This window comes from Ipomoea triloba, chromosome 11 (genome assembly GCF_003576645.1).
Source record: "Ipomoea triloba cultivar NCNSP0323 chromosome 11, ASM357664v1".
Lineage (NCBI taxonomy): Eukaryota > Viridiplantae > Streptophyta > Magnoliopsida > Solanales > Convolvulaceae > Ipomoea > Ipomoea triloba.
The window spans coordinates 8,702,068-8,722,822 of NC_044926.1; the positions used below are offsets into that span (position 1 = coordinate 8,702,068).

The following is a 20,755-nucleotide window of genomic DNA, read 5'->3' on the forward strand; positions in this document are numbered from 1 at the left end:
CATAAAGGTTGTGCCTACTATTACCTTATACGTTTGGATCAAAATTATAATTTCTCCTCTTTTTTTTTTTCTTTTATTCTTTTGTTTACTTTTTCAAATGGAATTCACTTTTTTTTTTTTTTGGAAAAATGGAAATAAAGAATTGATGAAAGAAAAGTGGAAAAAAACCCCTTAGTATTAAAGTGCAATTCTTTTGAGATTGACTTTGATTCTATCTCAAATAGTAGGAGTTTGGTCTTCCTTTAAACCAAAGCGCGACCAACTTTTTATGCACATTTTTTTTTTATGCACATTTCTAGAACTTGGAGAATTCAATTGTGTAGTTAAAGACTAAGAGGCTGTTCCTGTGACCCTGTCGACATACTTGTGTGCAAAAGAGGTGTCAAATAAGATGTTTTGTGCTACTATACGTACGCACAAGTTAATCATGCAAACACCACGTGGCACCAGTCAAACTAATCCTAGCTAATTCTATAATGTCAATTCCAGTTAGTGAAGTGTCAATTATCAACTCTCAAATAATCAATTATTATTATTATAACATATGCTTTAATTTTCATTCCCACTTCCCCAGTCAACACTCCAACAACCACCACCCACGCCCAAAAGGACAATTATATATCCATTTCAATTCCTCACATTATTTTGAGGAAGAAAGTGGATGGTGAAGGAAAAAGTGGCCATTATATAGAGCATTATAGATATATGATTTTGGCATTGATCCATTCCTTTCTACACCTTTTGTTAGAAAAATGTGTACACATATGAAGTTGTTGTTGCTCGAATCAAAACCATTTATAAGTGTTATAGAACATTTAACTAGGAAAATTTTCTGTCATAAACTGACTTATTTAGAATTTATTTGTTTTATAATTTAAGACGTTTGATTGTTTTGTGATTTACAAGTGTATTATGTTTTTTTTTTAAAGCAAACTATCTTTATTAAAAATAAAAAAGAAAGAACAAGGTCCAAGGGTTTAAAAGTACAACTCCTACAAAGACAAAACGAACAAAAGGAAAGCACCTAATACAAGCGAGCAGCCAAAGCTACAATTACAATGAGCATGGAAAAAATCTAAAAGGCTAAAATACGTTCAAACTGACAACAATAATGATAATAGAATCTAAAATAAGAGCAAAATATATATACAATCAAACAAAGTGACAAGCATGTCTATACATTTTTTTTTTAAACAACAACAAACAAACACACAATGACAACCAAATCCAACATCAACTCCATCATGAGCACTAGAAGACCCCAATGTAGCACCAAGCCCACTAACAAAATCAGGAAACATGCTCCAACTCCCAGAGGATTGAAACGCCCTCAAAATAACATCCAATGGTCTAATTAGAGAAGCCAAAAACGACAAAAAAGATCACCGAACAACATCTAATGGTCCAATAAGACAACGAACTTGTAAGGAGATTATTTGGATTAATGTAAGAGTATTGCGAGATTGTGTAGTAAAATAACATGATGTATGTTTGTGTATTTCAGGTTGTGTATAGGAGAGAACATGATTATGTCTAAATTATGACAATGATAATTATTACTGTATTAATTTTACAAGGCCAAAGCCCCTAACAAACTTCTAGAAAAGATGTGTCAAGGCCCACTAGTCGGGCCTCAGGATGGACTGCGGGGATTGCTAGCTGCTGCCAACCCCAGGAGTCCATCGTCCCTCGCCTATATATCTTTGCTCTTCGGTCCTTCATCCTCTACTTGATCTTTCACACCATGTCCATGTCACCTTTACTCTTGCACCTTTGCTCCATGGACCATGCATGCTTTGTATCTCTCTTCTTGGATCAATCTTAATATATTCATCATTAAGGGACAATCCAAACGTAGTGAATACAAGATTTGGTCAATTGAAGTTAATTCCATTTGTATATGGCTTATGAAATGTGTTGAAATGAATCAGAGTGAAGTATAATGATTCCATGTTATATGTATACTAATAAACATTATTATATTAATTACATTTTAAATTATAAAAGCCAATAAAAAAGCATTTGGTCTGCAGGTTAGGGGTCAATAAGGGAAGGTTATTAAGGATGTGGAAGCAGGCTAAAGGTGGCCCCCGCACAATTTCGTCTCGTGTTGGCTCCGCAGGGGACAAGCCGTGTGATATCGCCGTCGGATCGTACTTCTTCATCCTACGCTCAAAACCAAATCTGAAGGTTTCAACCAAATAACTTAATAGTAAAAATGTGAAACAATAAAAATCACAGATTACTCATAAAACTTTTATTTTATTTTAAAAACGTTACTATCTATTTTTATTTTTTTTGTCATAATATAATCATGATATTTATTTTTAAAATTTTCCTTATAAAAAAATCATGACTATATAATCATGAAAACATCTTCTTTTTCTTTTTTTTTTTTTTTTGAGTTTTAAAAAAATTTTATTGACCTTTTTCTAAGATTTCTTACCATTTTGCTTGTGTAATGTTTTATGAGCTCAGGTTCAAAAATAGGGAACGGCTCTTGGCAGGTCTGGAGATCTTTCTAAGTTCAAGAACTATGATGAATTGATTACTTAAGGTATAATAGTATAATTGCACAAATTTATTTTATGCAACACACGTGACACACACTAATAAAAATACTAGTAAAAAATAAAAAAGCATTTTTGGTCCAGTTTTACTTTGGGTTTTTTTTTTTAGTTTTGGGTAGTTTGCTTGGGATAGGATTGCGTAATAGGCTAATATATATCACATTATCGCCTCTTAATTTGGCTAATATACAAATTATTTTTGGACAAAGATGAAAGATCCCACCATTTGTTGCTTTTGGACCATTATGCACAACAACACAAATTATATATATTTACTGGTTCAGATGCGGTGTTGATGGATCTCCATGCGGTCGTGCGACATATCAAAACCATAGGATGAGCTCAGATAATACAGATGGGAATCAATGAAGATGAGAAAAATACCGTGAAAATTTTGTAATTTTGTTGATCATGTATGTTTCGATGACGCACTAAATGCTGGTGTGTGGTGCATTTGTGAGTGCTCCATGGTGCACCATCAAAAAGTAAAAAATGCGGTGGGTTCAATAGACATTTTGAGTGGTGCAATACTAAGTGCACCACATATCACTCATAAGTGCACCACATATTACTATATTAGGACTTAGGGTGTTTGGTAGCCCGTAAAATGATTTTCGGAAATCATTTTTCGGGCTTTTGGTGTTTGGCAACGTTCAGAAAATGCAGTCAACGGAAATCATTTTCTGTTGATCAAGGAAAATCAGTTCATTTTTCTGGAAAATGAATTCAAGATTTTTTGTCCGGAAGTCATTTTTTGGAATGGCCAAAATGGTTGTCTCGCCCTTTCTCGGCCATCTCACCCATTCCAGCAAAAACCAGAGCCAGGACCTTTGTTTTTTTTATTTTATTTTATATATTTTTATATTATTTTATATTTTAAATAAAATAATAAAAATATTTAATTATACAATTCTACTCATTTTCTAGAAAATGAATCCAACACACAAAGACAGCTTTCCAGAATGCAACAAAACACAGAAAATGAAACTGTTTTCTAGAAAATGACTCCTTTTTCAGAAATCATTTTCATGCTTTCCAAATACACTCTTAGTGCACCCCAGAAATACACTTGGTATATTTTGGTGGTCCACTAAAGGCTAGTGTGCGGTGCACTTATGAGTGTTCTGTGATGCAACACTCAAAGGAAACAAATGTGGTGGGTTCAATAGACACATTATTGAGTGGTGCAACACTAAGTGCACTAAATATCACTCAAAAGTGCACCTTAGAGCACTCATAAGTGTATGTGTTGGGCGTCGGCCAAGTGATGTTGTAGTTTACCATGGAGGGATATGATTAAATTGTTAATGTTCACTTACTTATCACCAATTAGTTTTAAGAAGGATATAACAACTAGATAATCAAAGAATTTCATGGTTAAGTGTGCTTGACTTATAGGATGGGTGACCCCTTGGGAAGTAAACGTAGTACAACGCTGAGATTCATCATACGGTTCGATATACATGTCTGCACGACTGCATGGGAGATCAACGTCGCACCAGATCATGAAAAGTTGAGTAACATATTTGGTTAATCGTATGAATTTTAAAAAAATAAAAAAATAATTTCATAAATAAATGAACTAGACGAGAATATAATATGAATTATATTTCATTGTTTGATTTGTTAAATATATAGACTTCAAAAATTGTATTTAGTTGTTTTTTTTTTAATACACTAACCCTATTACACTATAGTATCTCCTCCACTGAGGCTCGAACTCATGACCTTTCATTTGAGGGAGGCCACTACATGCCATTTGAGCACAAGGTGCTTGGCATATTTAGTTGTTGATTAGTTTAAAGGTTGCAGATGGAATACATATTTAAAAGACAAAAAATATCATATACATTGAATGCTATGTGTATGTATATAAACATGTCTATAAAAGGTTATGATATTACAATTAAAAAGCTATTCTTGAAAACTTTAGAATATCTATTTTTTTTATAAAAAAAAAAAAAAAACTTTAGAATATCTAATATCATGGACCCTAAGGAATATATATTCCATTTGCAAATGAAATAATTCATTCCCAAAATTAATATTCATGGGAATAGAAAACAAAAACAAACAACGATAACTATACTTTCGCTTGAATACTATTTCATTCATACTGTATTCCATGAATCAAACATACTAGATTATAATAAAGTTTTTAATACATGACAATATGAGTGTTCATTGTATAATTATCACGAATATTAAAACTTAAATATAATTAAATATATGTTTAGACTTTAATCATATATTTTATTAAAATATCCCATTTGTAACTAACTCCTACAGCCCGTTTGGTTGGGAGGAGGGAATTAGGGGGGAAAAGAATTGTAATTCGGTGGAATTGTAATTCGGTGAATAAAGTATGAATTGCAATTACAGTGTTTGGTATGCAGAAATATGGGTGCAGGGAATTGAAAGGGAATTGATGATACAATGACCAAAATACCATTATGTAATAATAATAATAATAATAATAATAATAATAATAATAATAATGTATTGTGTAAATAGGAAAATGTAACAGTGTGATTTTACCATTATGTAATAATAATAATAATAATAATAATAATAATAATAATAGTAATAATAATAATATTTTGGTTTGTTTTGCTGCTACCCAGGCGTGAATGTGAGATGAGAATGAGAGGCGTGAATGTGAGATGAGAGAGGAGTGAATGGGGCGTGAATGACAGATGGAGAATAGTTATTGAAGGGTAAAATAGTCTCACCTCAACTCTGTTTCTCCCCAAACTCGTTGAATTGTAATTCCCATGGGGGGGGGTTGAAATGGAGTTGCAATTCCCTACTACCAAACGCAGTAGTTTACAAATTCAATAAATTTAAATTCAATTCCTCCCTTATTACAGTCTACCAAACAGCCCGCTATAATGGAGGCTGATTGAGGGAGGGACAATATATATCTATAAGCCTATGCTTTTTGAATTTGGGGCAAAATAAATGTAAAGATTAATTAACGAAGGACAAGCGTACTATATAATTATTAATGAGAAATTAAACTGAATTTGTTACCTAAATTTTGTGAACATAGAAAAAAGCTAGCTAGAACTATAGTGAATTAATTAAGTACTGCTATGCTATTCTAATGGCTGGTAAATTTTGACCACATAACGTTATAGTACTTTCTAGTGCAATCAATCGGTGTGACTGTATGTTTTTAGAATATTTTTGGAACAAATGAAGTAATATGTAAATACACATATTATTGATCATTTTAATTTTATTGGATGTGTAACTGTAGAGCTGTCAAAATGGGTCGAAATCCGCGAGCCGCCCCACAGCCGCCCCGTAGTGGGGTGGGTTAGGGTCATGAAAAAATAGACCCGCGAAAATGCGGGCCTAATGGGGCGGGCCGAAATTGACCCGCGGGCCAAGTAAAAAAAAATTATATATATATATATATACACACATTGTACACATGAATATAAATATATATTCATGTACACATGAATATATATTTATATTCATGTGTACACGTATGTACTGTACACATGAATATATATTCATGTGTACAGTACGTGTACACACTATAATTTATATTTAAAAAAAAACCAAAAAAGTCGGCGGGCTAGGGTTGTATGAATCCTAGCCCGCGGGCCTAACGGGTCGGCCCACAAAAGTCCGCCAAAAATTAGGCCTGCGGTGGGACGGGTCGGCCCGCTTTGACAGTACTAATAACTGTATGTGTGTTAGATGAAAAATGACTTAGTGACATATAACGCAAGTTTTGTGTGATTTACACCGTATGTACTTTTTTATGGTAACTATCAAATTCGTCTCGTGAAAAAAGAAGTTTCGCAATGGTTAAGTAATATTCTAAACAATATGTAACAAAGTTTTTTGAGCCTCGTTGGGGTTTAAACAATCCAACTCCCTTGAGTCTTAAGAATCTAATCAATTTCATTGATCATCCACAAAAATTGTTTATTAAAGAAAGTTTGTAATTTTGTAACAATTTAACTTGGTAATCACAATGTTTCAAAATAATTTTATTAGGATTATCTATTGCCTTTCTTGTTTTGAGCCAGTTAGCTATGAAGATCTATGCTGATTTATTACCTACTTGTTTGCGTACTAAGATAACAAAACGGGCTCCAATTATAACGCACATTCAAATAGCAAATAGCAGTTGCTTAACTTTTTTTCATACATTAAAGAGAATAATGTTTTAATGGCGGGTAATGACATATTTTGCAATCTATAGTCAGCTACATAGAGTTAATATAAGGTTTTAAATTATCTATTCACCAGTTTCCACGATTTGGCATTCTTAAAGTGTCAATAACCAATTTCCAAAAATGATATAGAGAAGATAATTATTCCAATTATTTCATGACACGAGGGCTATAGTGCATAGTTAATTAATTAGTTAGACATAACTACCTTCCGTGGAATTAACGTCCACTTCATTAATTATGAAAATGAAATTATTATTATTATTATTATTATTATTATTATTATTATTATTATTATTATAATATTGTTACGTTTACTTTAATTTTAAATTTAATCATATTTAATTTCATAGTTTTGTTGACATTATCACATTTGATCTTTTATTAAATTTTTTATCAAATTGATGTTAATTTTTATGATAATTTTAAAAATTTAATAGCATGTTTGGTTCACGAAAATGCATTCTAAGGGAATAGTAATACTATTTCATATAAAATGGAATATGTAAAGAATAGAATATTAATTGTATTCTATTGTTTAGTTTTATGAAAGAATAGATTTTAAGAAGGGAAAATTGCATCTTTGGTTCTTGAGCTTTAACCAAGTTCCGACTCAGTCCCTAAGTTATGGCCGTATCCGAGTTTAGTCCCTCAGTTATGAACGAAGTGGCGTATTTGGTCCCGACCGTTAAAACTAACGGAAAATTTTTAAAATAGTTAAAATTTGAGGGGTACAATAGGAAATTCACATTTTATTCTCTCTTCTTTTTTTTTTTTTGAAAACATTCTCCTTCTTATATCAAAACCACTTTTAAAGCATTATTTTTCACTTCTTAGCTTCTTATTTTCAATATTCTTTAATTTTAAAAGCATTTTAATAACTTTAGTATGACTTGTTAGGAACTTGACTTAGCACATACAAAGAAACACTTGATCATTGTGTTTAGACTTGTGAAAACACTATCCTAACAATTTTCGATTTTCTTTACTAAGCAACAAAGGTAATCAAACTAGAACTTTTGAGATATAAAATGATGTCAAATTTCTCAGGTTGCTTTTACGAGAAATTCACAAACGGAATAACTTATATTTTTATTATGTAAAAATTCTTTTGTATGAAGTAGTTTAGTCAATTAACATATATCTTGACAATATATGAGAATTATATTATATATATCCATCACCTCATATGTCTTCTTAAAACCAGAGTAATGAATGAGGAATCTAGGACTCAGTTATGAAAATTTTAAAAACTTTTTCTGAAAACGATAATTGACTAAACTATTGCATACAAAAGAATTTTTACATACTAAAAATCTTAAGTTATTCTTTTGGTGAATTTCTCATAGAAGCAACCTGAGAAATTTGACATCATTTTGTATCTCAAAAGTTCTAGTTTGATTACCTTTGTTGCTTAGTAAAGAAAATAAAAAATTATTACAATAGTGTTTACACACGCCTAAACACAATGATCAAGTGTTTCTTTGTTTGTGCTAAGTCTTAAGTTTGTTATACGAGAGTCAGGTTCCTAACAAGTCATACTAAAATTATTAAAATGCTTTTAAAATTAAAGAATGTTGAAAATTAGAAACTAAGAAGTGAAAATAATGTTGTAAAAGTGGTTTTGATATAAGAAAGAGAATAAAATGTGAAATTCCTATTTTACCTCATCCCCTTGTTGCACCCCTAATATCTTCGACACCCTCATTTGTTCATCTTCCTGCACATTAGCGGTAAAAGATAGCGTAAAAATCTCAAAATTCACTTCTTGACCCAAAACTTCCTTATACCACCGCAACTCCTCATTTACTTCCCTTGCTTCTTCCACCGTAGCCCAAAAAAAACAATCATCTGCAAAAAGCATATAAGATATCTCCAGCTCCCACGAGCCACCGCCACTCCCATTAATCCGACCCAAATTCTTCTATTGCCTCAAAAGAGCACTTAGACCTTCCACCACCATAAGAAACAAATAAGGTGATAAAGGGGTCCCCTTAACAAAGCCCCCCAGTAGGATATACTGGGCCATGCTCTTCCCATTCAAATAAAATCTGATACTGATCGCTGTAATACACTCCATTGCCAGCCGCACCCATCTCTCCCCAAACCCCATCAAAAGCATAATCCTTTCTAAGAAAAATCAGTCCACTCTATCATAAGCTTTGCTCAAACTCATAGGTAATGATATTTAAATTTAAATATTTTTAACTACTAAGGAAGAAAATGAACAAAGAAATTATAACAAAAACATAATGTTATCAATATTTCTGGAATAATTTTCTCCCACTTTTCATCTTTTTTTCATATTGATCAAATGATATGCACATTTGTTTCACTCGAAGCATATGGCATACCACAGAAAAAGTCGAAATTTTCCATTGCCCATTCTCGCCTACCAAAAACTTCACAATTCACATGATCACATCTAATTAAAATATACCACTTTTAGAATGGAAAGAAAAGTCAATTGAAAAGTGACTAATTTTTTTTTTTTTAAATCACTGCAAATAAAGATTTCCATCCACCATTTTTAGGTAGACCAAAATTTTATTCTGGAAAATTATTTTTATTTTAAAATAACGTAAAAATAAAAAATAAGTATACATTTAGAAATAAGATGTCCACCTTGGTTAGTTGATATAATTCTGCAATTAAAAGAAATGTAGTGTTTAGAAATAAATAGATATTGACCAAACCTTCTTTCGAGTAAGAGTCAAGTTCTATGCGCATAACCTGAACTGAGTTTGGATTAGTTTCTATTATGAAGTATGCACAAAAACCATAGTGCATATGCTTATGTTGAGTTAATGGATCATTTTACCTTAAATAAATTGATTATTACTTTTTCCATTGTATTTTTTATTAAGTAATTTACTTTTTTTTTTGAAAATGAAGTAATTTACTTTTATTATCATTTTTTCTCTATTTGTTATTATGCTAATATATGTGATATACTCTAATTGATTAAAAAAAATGGGTCACAATTGTTCTTTCCTTTCATTTTGACATTTCGATAGAATCAAAATGTGTAAAGAGTTTTTTTTTTTTTTTTTGAAAATAAAATGTGTAAAGAGTTTTACTCATTGAAAATACAATAGTACACTTATCACATTTTTGAAAAATAAAATAAAATAGTACACTTATCCATCATTTTCCTTTTATATGTGTTTGTGTTGTAATATTTGAGAAAGTCCAATGATTCAAATATTATTAATCAATTTATTGAGTAAAGTGACCCAACGTTTTAGCAAATGGATATGTGAAGAATTATATTAGATAAAACAATGCCACTTTGAACACGTGTTGAATCATCAAACAACCAACACGGGAGCTCAAGGGCTCAACAAGATGAAGTATAATAAGAATATAGCCAACACTAATCGTACCCAACTACCACTGACTTTTTTTCTATCGATCAAAGTTAAAGGACATCAATTTTTTTGGTTAATGTATAAACAATTGGGGTGTTTGGTAAATAATTGTTATCTGCTTGGGTTAGTGAGTTTGATTAGTTGATAGCATAGTTGATTGTAACTTGGAGGGTGTGGTTGAGTGAAAATGATTTATCCATCCTTAACCAAAAGTCAATGGTTTGATACTTACGTATAATGTTACCAAACATTGCCAATAAGTTTTTAAAGGCAATAGACAAACAATCTTATTCAAACATACCAAAATTTTGCAAAATTGTATTCGCATTCCACACTTGTAAAATTTTAAGTTTTAATACAACAAATTCCTTACTCAACAATTGTTTTAATCTTTTTGAGTTTGAAAATATCATCAATTAGTTGAGTATTAATTATTAGAAATCTTGGAGTCTAAAACCCCAATATATTGAAGACAAAGTGCTAGATCCGACCCGAGGTACATTTGGACTGTCCCGCAATAGTCAAAGCAATAAATATAGTCAGTTGGTAACAGTCAAGAGTTAAGACGAAGAGCAATTCTTATAATCCAATATCCGCTTTATCAAAGGGCAGTTACAAAAGATGACGCGTAGCAATTACTGAAGAGTCTTAGCACTTATGGAGTGAGCCGTTACACTATTCTACAGTATAAAAGCTGAGACCATTAACAAGTAGGGGGCACTTGATTTTTTATAGACAACACTACTACACTGGATTGAGAGGATTCATTATATTGAACTATTGTTACTCACTAATACGCAGATCTACATTGTGGTACAAAAATCATTGTTACTCACTTATCGATTATACTCCGGTAACATATTTACCGTCATATATATTGCTTACTATTCAATAGTTAAATAAAAATTGTCCGCTTATTAAAATAATTTATACAAGTAATTATTTTTAAATTTAAAATTTTATATTAAATTGATTTTTATGTAAAATTAAAACGTATAAATTTTATTTATTAATGTTAAATTGAAGAATAATTTATAATAATATCCCAACATATTTAGATGGGTAGAAATTTTGGTGACTTGGGGTAGTCTTGCATTAATAAAGATCAAAGTAAAGTTTGGCCAATTGCAATTTGCAACCTACCCTGCCCGTCAATAGCACGACAGGGCCACTTACCCGTATAATCCGAACAGCTTTCTCAGTAACGGCAAGTACAAGCGCCGTCATATGCGGAGCCAATGCGATTTCGACACCTACAAACGTCGAACCGCCAACGCCGTCAAAATCTCCTGTCCCCCCTGACACAGTCTTCCCGAGTTCTCCACCGGCTACCGGCTGCTCCCGGTTCCAACACGGGTTAGAATTTGACCGGGGTTGAAAATTCCCACTATTCCCATTTTGACCCCTCAGCGTATTGAAATAATGAAATGAAATGAAATAACTTCTCGCTCTATTGTCCATTGTCCTGTCCTGACACACACACTGCGAGCCCATCCTCTCCTGTGAAAGAAAGATATACATACATATTACATACAGACACAGCAGGAGCAGCAGCTTGTGTAGAGAGAGAAAGTAGAGCGAGAAAGTTGTTGAATCTGGATAATTCTCGGTTGATTGACGTGATTCTGTCGCCGGAGGAGGGGCGTTCGGGAGATGAGAGATCTGTAGTGTTCGTGAAGTGTGCGCGTACGGAAATGGAGAGTTCGGAGGTTTCGATCAGAGGTTACGCGGAGCCGAGTGATGGCCCGCGTGCCGGCGCTTGTACTGGAGTTCGGAGTACCGCCGGCGCCGGAAACGGTAATTGTATTGGTTGTTGTCAGTAATATCTCCATAGGTGTACGAAAACAATGGCGTTTACTGTTTTTCAATTTCTGAGCTGAATTTGTTTGTTTTTTTTACGACAATTTGTGCGGTTTAGGTGACGCTGAGACAGCGTTGTACATGGAGTTATGGCGGGCTTGTGCTGGGCCGCTGGTGACAGTGCCACGTGAACAGGACCTGGTGTTTTATTTTCCTCAAGGCCATATAGAGCAGGTTTGTGTTCATGTCTTTAAAGCATTTATTTCAGTCGGATTCGTTACATTTCTTTTTAGTTCTCTTAATACTTGTTCTAATTTTGCTTCTACGCTTATTTGTACTTATTGTTTTTTAAATTTATTTTATGTTTCCATATTTTGAGCTCGATATTGGTCTATTTTGGGTTGAATTTATGAATACTGAAATTCTAACGGGTTTGTTTGGTAGGTTGAAGCATCGACTAATCAAGTGGCTGACCAGCAAATGCCAGTGTATGGTCTTCCTCCGAAGATACTATGCCGCGTTGTCAGCGTCCTTTTGAAGGCAATGTTTGTTAATATCGATCTGATGCTTTGTTCTTAAGGATTTTATTATTTTTATTATTCAACTTTATCAAAATGCCCACTTATAGCGGCTATGTCTGTTGAACTTCATATCTTAAAGCCGTGTATTTGTGAATTTTCAGGCTGAACCAGATACAGATGAGGTATATGCCCAAGTGACTTTGATACCTGAGCCAAATGTAAGTTTGTTCATATGAAGTTAGATACTTCAGTTATGAATTTGAGTGTTGGGCTAGGATTTATGATAATTCATGTGATTTGTTGGCAGCAAGATGAGAATGCTGTGAAGAGGGAATCGATGCCCCCTCCACAGCGACGGTTTCATGTACATTCCTTTTGTAAAACACTTACAGCCTCAGACACCAGCACACATGGTGGGTTTTCTGTGCTTAGACGACATGCTGATGAATGCCTGCCCCCACTGGTCAGAAAGATTTATTTTCTACAGTCTCAATATGTGTCTCTCTGTGTAGATGCTCTGTGTATAAGAGATTATTTGTTAAATATAGTCAATTGTTGATCTATGACAGGATATGTCTCAGCTGCCTCCAAATCAAGAGTTGGTGGCCAAGGATTTGCTTGGAAGTGAATGGCGTTTCAAGCACATATTCCGGGGTATACTTGCATAATTATTTTTAATGATCTATAATGTTTGTGACAATTAAATTAAATCAAGAAAAGGGTAATCATAATGCAGCCAGCTTGTGTGGATCTGAAGGATAATTACAATCAATTTGGTCTAAAAGATGCCCATATATCATATATACCTCTTCTTTCTCCAGAATAAATTTCAACTTCATCTTACACCTTTATGTGTTTTAATTGTAATTTATTTAAATTTTACATTGTTCATGAGCTAGTAGACAATTTATGCAATTTTGCCCTTTTCTCATTGAACCTTCTGTGCCTGCCCTTTTGATGTAGTTAATTTTTATTCTGCTTAGTTTAATAGTGGTAACTTTATTCAGGGCAACCAAAGAGGCACCTCCTTCAAAGTGGTTGGAGTGTCTTTGTTAGTTCAAAAAGGCTTGTTGCTGGGGATGCATTCATTTTTTTAAGGTCGGTGACCTTTATTATTTTTATTTTATGTTTCAGATTTCGTAATGTTTTAAGGACAAGAAAATGAGTACTAAGTTATTTATTTATTATTTCAGAGGTGATAATGGGGAGCTCCGTGTTGGTGTTAGACGTGCCATGAGACAGCAGGGGAATGCTCCGTCATCTGTTATATCCAGTCACAGCATGCACCTTGGAGTGCTGGCTACAGCATGGCATGCCATTCAGACTAAAACCATGTTCACTGTATATTACAAACCAAGGTCTGTGACCGAGTCCAGCTCACTGAAGAATTGCATGGAGAAAAAAGACTTTTAGCTCTCTCACTGAAAGCATACTCACTAACTAGTAAATACATATATTTCAGGACAAGCCCTGCTGAATTTATCATTCCATATGACCAGTATATGGAGTCTCTAAAAAACAATTACTCCATAGGAATGAGATTTAAAATGAGGTTTGAAGGGGAAGAAGCTCCTGAGCAGAGGTATGTCACGTGTTATCATTGTTGAGGGTGATGTGTATTTTCTTCGTATCAATTCTAGACAAGTAACTAATAGGGTCCTTTTAGGTTTACTGGAACTATTGTTGGCATTGAAGATCGTGATCCCCACAAGTGGCCAGAATCAAAATGGAGATGTCTAAAGGTAATACCCTTGTGTTTGAAGGGGAGGGGTTTGGTGATACATTTTTATTTGTGATGCCTAAAGTGATTGTATTACTATCTTTAGGTGCGGTGGGATGAAAGTTCAACGGTTCCAAGGCCTGACCGGGTTTCACCTTGGAAAATAGAGCCAGCTCTTTCTCCTTCTGCACTAAATCCACTTCCAGTACCAAGACCAAAAAGGCATCGATCCAACATTTTTCCTTCTCCTGATTCATCTGTCCTTACAAGAGAAGGTAGATTGCGTCCTTATCCTCCTTTTCACCTGTATTCTGTTGGTTTCAAGCTTACTGAACCTCATGTATGTTTGTATTATAGGTTCATGCAAAATATCTGCAGACCCTTCACCTTCCACTGGGCTTCCGAGGGTCATGCAAGGACAAGAATTACCAACCTTGAGAGGTACTTTCGCAGAAAGTAATGAGTCAGACTCATCTGAGAAGCCAATGGCATGGGAACCACCTTTGGATGATGAAAAGATTGACAACCTTTCTATGTCACACCGACATGGTTCAGATAAATGGTTGCCTTTAGGGAGGCTTGAATCTTCATTTACAGATCTATTATCAGGTATTGGCACACAAATAAATTCCCCACGTGGCTTCTGTTTACAGTCTGGGGATCAATCAGCAGTAGCTCCTAGTTTGGTAAAGCAGAAAACACAGCACCAAGAAGGGGAATTTAGCTTACTTGGGAAGCAATGGTCTGTTGTGTCTTCTGGTCTTTCGCTTAATTTGATGGATTCGAGCATGAAAAACCACAGAGAAGGTTTTGATGCCACCTATCAACCACTAGGAGACTCTAGGTCTGCTGATTGTGAGTATTCTGCACTACCTGGTAACAAACATGAAAATCATCAAGCGAACTGGTTGATGCAGCATCAACCAATGTCTTATGCGCAAATGCCTACTCATTCAAGAGAGCCAATGCTTAAATCCACATCAATGCAACAACACGAGGTCATGAAGCCAAAGGATGGGAACTGCAAACTATTTGGCATACCCCTCATAACTAATGACTCTGCTACAACTCAGCCTGCTATGTTACCCATAAATGCAATAATTGAGTCAGGTCACATGCATGTTGACACAAACTCATATCAAACCACTGCAATTGAATTAAATCAGAGGTCTGAACAAACAATGGTTTCTAAAGGGCCAGATAGTAGGCCTACTGGCAATGAACAGGAGAAACAATTTCAAACTCTCCGCAATGGTGGTGTTAGAGATAAAGAGGGGAAAATCTACAGTGGTTCAACAAGGAGTTGCACCAAGGTTTCAAAACATCTTTTTTTGGAGTTTTTAAATTTTTTTATTGACCTTTTTCTAAGATTTCATTCAACTTTGCTTGTGTAATGTTTTATGAGCTCAGGTTCAAAAACAGGGCACGGCCCTTGGCAGGTCTGTGGATCTTTCCAAGTTCAAGAACTATGATGAATTGATTACTAAACTGGACCAACTGTTTGACTTTAATGGTGAACTTAAGTCTCAGAACAAGAATTGGATTGTTGTGTATACTGATGATGAGGGTGATATGATGCTGGTGGGAGATGATCCATGGCAGTAAGAACTTTCTCATCTTTTGAGTACATAAATGAAGAATGATAATTTCCTTCATCTCCTTGTCTGTTGTCATTTCAATTTTATTTGTAGTGGTGAATCTTGTGCCAAATACCTACTCCTAATTTCTTCCCTATCCCCCGAAACAGAGAATTTTGTGGTATGGTTCGCAAAATCTGCATTTACACAAAAGAGGAGGTACAGCAGATGAATCCAAGGGCTCTAAATTCAAAAGGCGATGATATGTCATCTGTTGCAGAAGGATTGGACGCTAACGAAGTGAAGAGTTCAGAGTTGCCTTCAGCATCCAGTGCTGAGGATTGAGGAATGTTAAAATATTCCTTAAATCCTAGGTTTCTTATAGGTAAAGTGCCTGCAAATGTATATTTGGCTAATCATTGTACCTTTACTATGCATGTGTGTCGGTCTTATTGGAACATTTGGGGGTTAAAGAAATATATATCTGAACCCAAATTTGAAGATGGCCTGAACACCCAAATATATATACACACGCATTGGTTGCCACTGAATCTGACTATATTTGTCAATGGTATTTGGCAGGTTTGTAGTGCATTAGAGGGAGAAGACCAAAGGTTTACTGATCCAACTGTTGTCTTTGGGGATGCATGGATTCTTTTCAACTCTCTATATATAGATATTTTGGGATCCTTGTACGTATATATTCTGTGGGGATGATCTTTCTTTAAATATTCGATGTTGTATATAGGCAGCCCATCCCACTAAGGTTTTTAGCTGTGGATGTAAGTAAGAAGTAATGTGATGACTACACTGCTTAAGTGCTTATTGTTGATTTTATGTACAATTGATGTCCAAGTGCAGTATTGCCTGCCGGGTAACCTCAAACAGTTGCAGGAGAGCTGTCCTGTCCTGTACATTACATAATCTGACATTTATGTTAGGGAAATTTTACTCTTCTGTTGTAACATGTGCTGAATGTTAACTACTGCTTCAAGAAAATAGGTGGAGTTGAGGAATGCAATTTTGCCTTATTTCGTTAGCTAACTTATTTTCAGGTGTGTAATGTTACTTTGTACTCTGTCACGTGTTTTTTTACTGGTACACCTTAACATCTAAAATCAATCAATTAGATTTAATATTATTAAAAACACCCCACTACAAGCTAAATTTACCTACTTCCATTTTATCTGTGCCCATTGTGGCTTAGTCCTGCTTTGTAACTGGGAAGATAAAAAATGTACAATATGATAAAATATTAAAAGGCCTCATAGTTGAAAAAATTTTAACTCGTAATTGCAGGTTTCTTTAGTCACTAAAAAATGACTCAGCAAAAAATGACAAATGAAATGTAAAATTAACAAATTGCAAGCATGTACAAGGAATGTTCATCCAATTTTTACTACTAGGAAATAGGAATTATCAAGTTAACATCTGAAAGATGTAATGATTTGATGGTGGTTTCAATCAGTCTGAGGAATTAACCTTAACCAAAATGTCCACTCCAGTTTGGCTTGTTATGACCTGCAGGTTACAACTTACATGGCTCCCCCACCTCAAAGGCTGGCATGCTCTTTAGTATTCTTTTTTCTTTTATTGGTAAATCCATCGGATCTTTATCCGTCCGTTTAACAATTCGGGTGTACTTGTGTTCGCTCCGAGAGGCACGGGTGCTAGCCCAGAAGAAAATTCTTCCCCACAAAAAGAGCTCACTTGCCACTTGAGCTACCCCATTGAGTTATTTTCTTTAGTATTCTTAAATTTAAATTTTTACGTTTAATATTATTTTTAAATATATAAATTTTATATTTACTAATACTAAACTTAATATTGTAAAAAATTAAATTAAAAATAATTTTAGTCAAATCTCGTCAATAGCCTGTGGATCACCAGCCTTGATAGTCAATTTGATGAAGGCGGAGTTAGATTCCAATGTTTTCATTAACCAAACTCTTCAGAAGTTTTGTTTTGTTATGTTACTATAAATTAAATTGAAAAGTGTCGGCCAATGACCTTGTGGTCAAAAGGCATAATTGTGGCCTTCTCAAGTGAGAAGTCATAGGTTTGATTTCTAGTGGGGCGTTGTATGAACAGATTTTACATTGTAACATAGTATAAAAAAAAAGTTTTGAAAAGTGTCGCATTGAAAACCAGAATCCGAATTTGGATAGGTTTAAAACAATTCAAATATTAATAATTATTTTTTTATTAGAGAAACCCCAATAGCTATATTTGTGCTGGACCATGCCATCTATTAAAATATAAGAAACTAACAAAGTTGAAATGCTCATCATCAACGCCTAGTGGGGGCAAATTATGCTATGGAGTTCACAATTTTAGAATTTTGTTCTCAATTTTAAATTTTAATATACAAAATTACATTACTCAATATTCACAATTTTGTTATATAGATTCAAAATTTGTGTTATACTATTGAATATAGAGTTATGAGATTGTAAATATAAATTTCTGAAATTGTGAATATAGATTTCTGAAATTTTGAACATAGAGTTTTGAAATTGTGAACATAAAGTTCTAAAATTGTGAGCATGAATTTGGATCAACTTTGTAAGGTGGACTCGAGTCCATGGCAAACTGCCTAGTGGGTGTGTTAAGGTGACCGACTGATCGCTAACCCTTTTTTTTTTTTTTTTTTTGGCATTACTTTTTTCTTTCGTTACTCTCTTTCCTCGTTGAACCTGTAGAATATGGAAAATTATACCTGAATGGGTAAGGGTCTATCTTACATTGTAGATCCTGGTCTAAAAATAACCTTCAGATTCTGTATCTGTAGTTGACACATTCTGCACTTGCAGTTGACAATTTTTGTACCTGTAGCTATCATATTATGAGTCAGTAATTATCAAATTATTTGTTTACATGTACATAAACTGTTAACTATTTTTACCTGAAGTTACAATTTTTGTATCAGGATTCACAATGTAAAATGAACAATGGTCCATCGTATAAAATATGAGCAAAAAAAAAAAAAAACCCCAATTATTGAGTTTGCCTTAGAGGCCCAATATTTATGCTGCCCAGCCCAATCATAATAATATAAAATATTTTAATTTGGGACACTTGTTTGGCCGTAGGAAGTTAAGCACAACACAAATTAAGGACTCAATACAAAGTACTAATTATTGGTGTTCATTTCGTTTTCGGTTCGATTTTTTTGGGTTTTTTTTTTTTTTTTTTTTTTTTTTTTTCGATTTTTAAAAAATGAAACCATTCAACTTCAAATTTTAGTTTGATTTGATTTTGATTTGGCTTGGAAATAGTTCATTTTCTGTTCAGATTTGGTTCAGTTCGATTTGAAGACTTAATCATTCCTTAGTTCTCTTGAGCATTTAACTATTTATTTATTTTCACTAATAATTTAAATTTGTAAAAGTTACAAAACAAGTCCACAATTGATATTTCAAATTTCTTAAACTAAAATAAGTCCAAACTGAACCGGCATCTTCACATGCGTTTGCCGTCCAATAGCAACGTCATAGACTCGCAGAGAAAAATTGAGAACACAGAACAATTGCGAAAAGTTGGATTAAGAAATTGGGAATTTTGTGTGTGTGTGTGTGTGTATATATATATATATATATCACTCAGTTTTCAGTTTGGTTCAGTTAAAAATTGAACCTAACAAAACCATTCGATTTATAAAATATAGAACCAATCGATTTTTAAGAATAAACCAAAACTTAATTATTCAGTTTGGTTCGGATAACCCGAACCAAAGTGCCCACCCTTTAATTTTTTGTTTTTGTAAACTAATTATTTCCCCACATTTTTTACCATCTAACATTGGGCTCTGTTCGATAGAGCTTATAATTGATTTTAAACGACGAATAAACTATAAGCTCTGTTTGATAAAACACGAGGAGTTTAAAATAATAACTTATTTTGAAGCACTCCATGACTTTTAAACTTTTTTTAAAAATCTTTAATTTACATAAATGACACCATTTATCTTTCATTAATCAAAATTTTAATATCTTAGGGTGTGTTTGGTTGAGAGGTTTTGGTATAAAGTATGGGTATCAAAATGATTGTTATTGTTTGGTTGAAAGGTTTTTAGAATACTACTATGGGTTTGGAATACCCATTAATTGAAAAACCCATACCCTTATCCCTTCATCATTTCTTTCTCAACTATTAATAATCATTCTCATTCCACCTTACTACTAAACATGCAAAATAATTTTACCAAAACCCATTACCATTACCAAGGTGGTGTTTGGTTGATGGGTTTTGGTATAAGGTATGGGTATCAAAGTGATTGTTATTGTTTGGTTGGTAGGTTTTTAGAAAACTACTATGGTTTGGAATGCCCCATTAATTGGAAAATCCATACACTAATGAAATAAGAGTTTCATTTCCCTTCCATTATTTCTTCCACGACTATTAATAATCATTCACATTCCACCCTACTACCAAAACCATTACCCTTACCAAGTATTTGATACCCATACCGATTCCGATTACCATGTGCGAACCAAACACACCCCAAGTATTTGATACTCATTCCGATTCCGATTCTCATTCTCATGGGCGAACTAAACACACCCAACTAAGCGTGCTAAACTAAGGGTGTGTTTGGTTCGTACATGTGAATCGGAATCGGAATGGGTATCAAATACTTGGGGGTGTGTTTGGTTCGCACATGGGAATCAGATCGATATGGGTATCAAATACTTGGTAAGGGTAATGGATTTTTGATAATTGATGCCCTCCATTATTAAAATCTTGATAAAAGAAATAAGATAAAAAGAAAAATGGTGGCTTTAATTATTGGATTTATTTCTTTCTATTTAATGAATTTAAACTTTAATATATATTTTGAGTTCACTTAATATAAACATAATAGATTGTTTAAAAAAATATTAGAGATGGGCCAAAAGTGTATTTTATCCCTACTATATCAATATATACATACATATTTACTAAAAAAATTTAAGGTGAGGGTAGGAGTGGGAGGGGGGGGGGGGGGGCCCCCCCCCCCC

The 20,755-nt window shown here is 33.7% G+C and overlaps 1 protein-coding gene across 1 annotated transcript; it reads left to right on the forward strand.

Annotated features, from left to right (window-relative positions):
• Window positions 1-11,595: 11,595 nt before the first annotated feature.
• LOC115996653 (auxin response factor 2A-like) lies at window positions 11,596-16,771 on the forward strand. The gene is made up of 15 exons (XM_031236001.1): window positions 11,596-11,934; window positions 12,056-12,171; window positions 12,382-12,477; window positions 12,620-12,676; window positions 12,766-12,921; window positions 13,028-13,112; window positions 13,466-13,556; window positions 13,652-13,816; window positions 13,921-14,040; window positions 14,125-14,200; window positions 14,285-14,453; window positions 14,536-15,491; window positions 15,589-15,779; window positions 15,926-16,140; window positions 16,338-16,771. Exons 1-14 carry the CDS (start codon window positions 11,832-11,834, stop codon window positions 16,098-16,100), a joined length of 2,556 nt encoding a protein of 851 aa, XP_031091861.1. The 5' UTR covers window positions 11,596-11,831; the 3' UTR covers window positions 16,101-16,140; window positions 16,338-16,771.
• The last annotated feature ends 3,984 nt before the right edge of the window (window positions 16,772-20,755 follow it).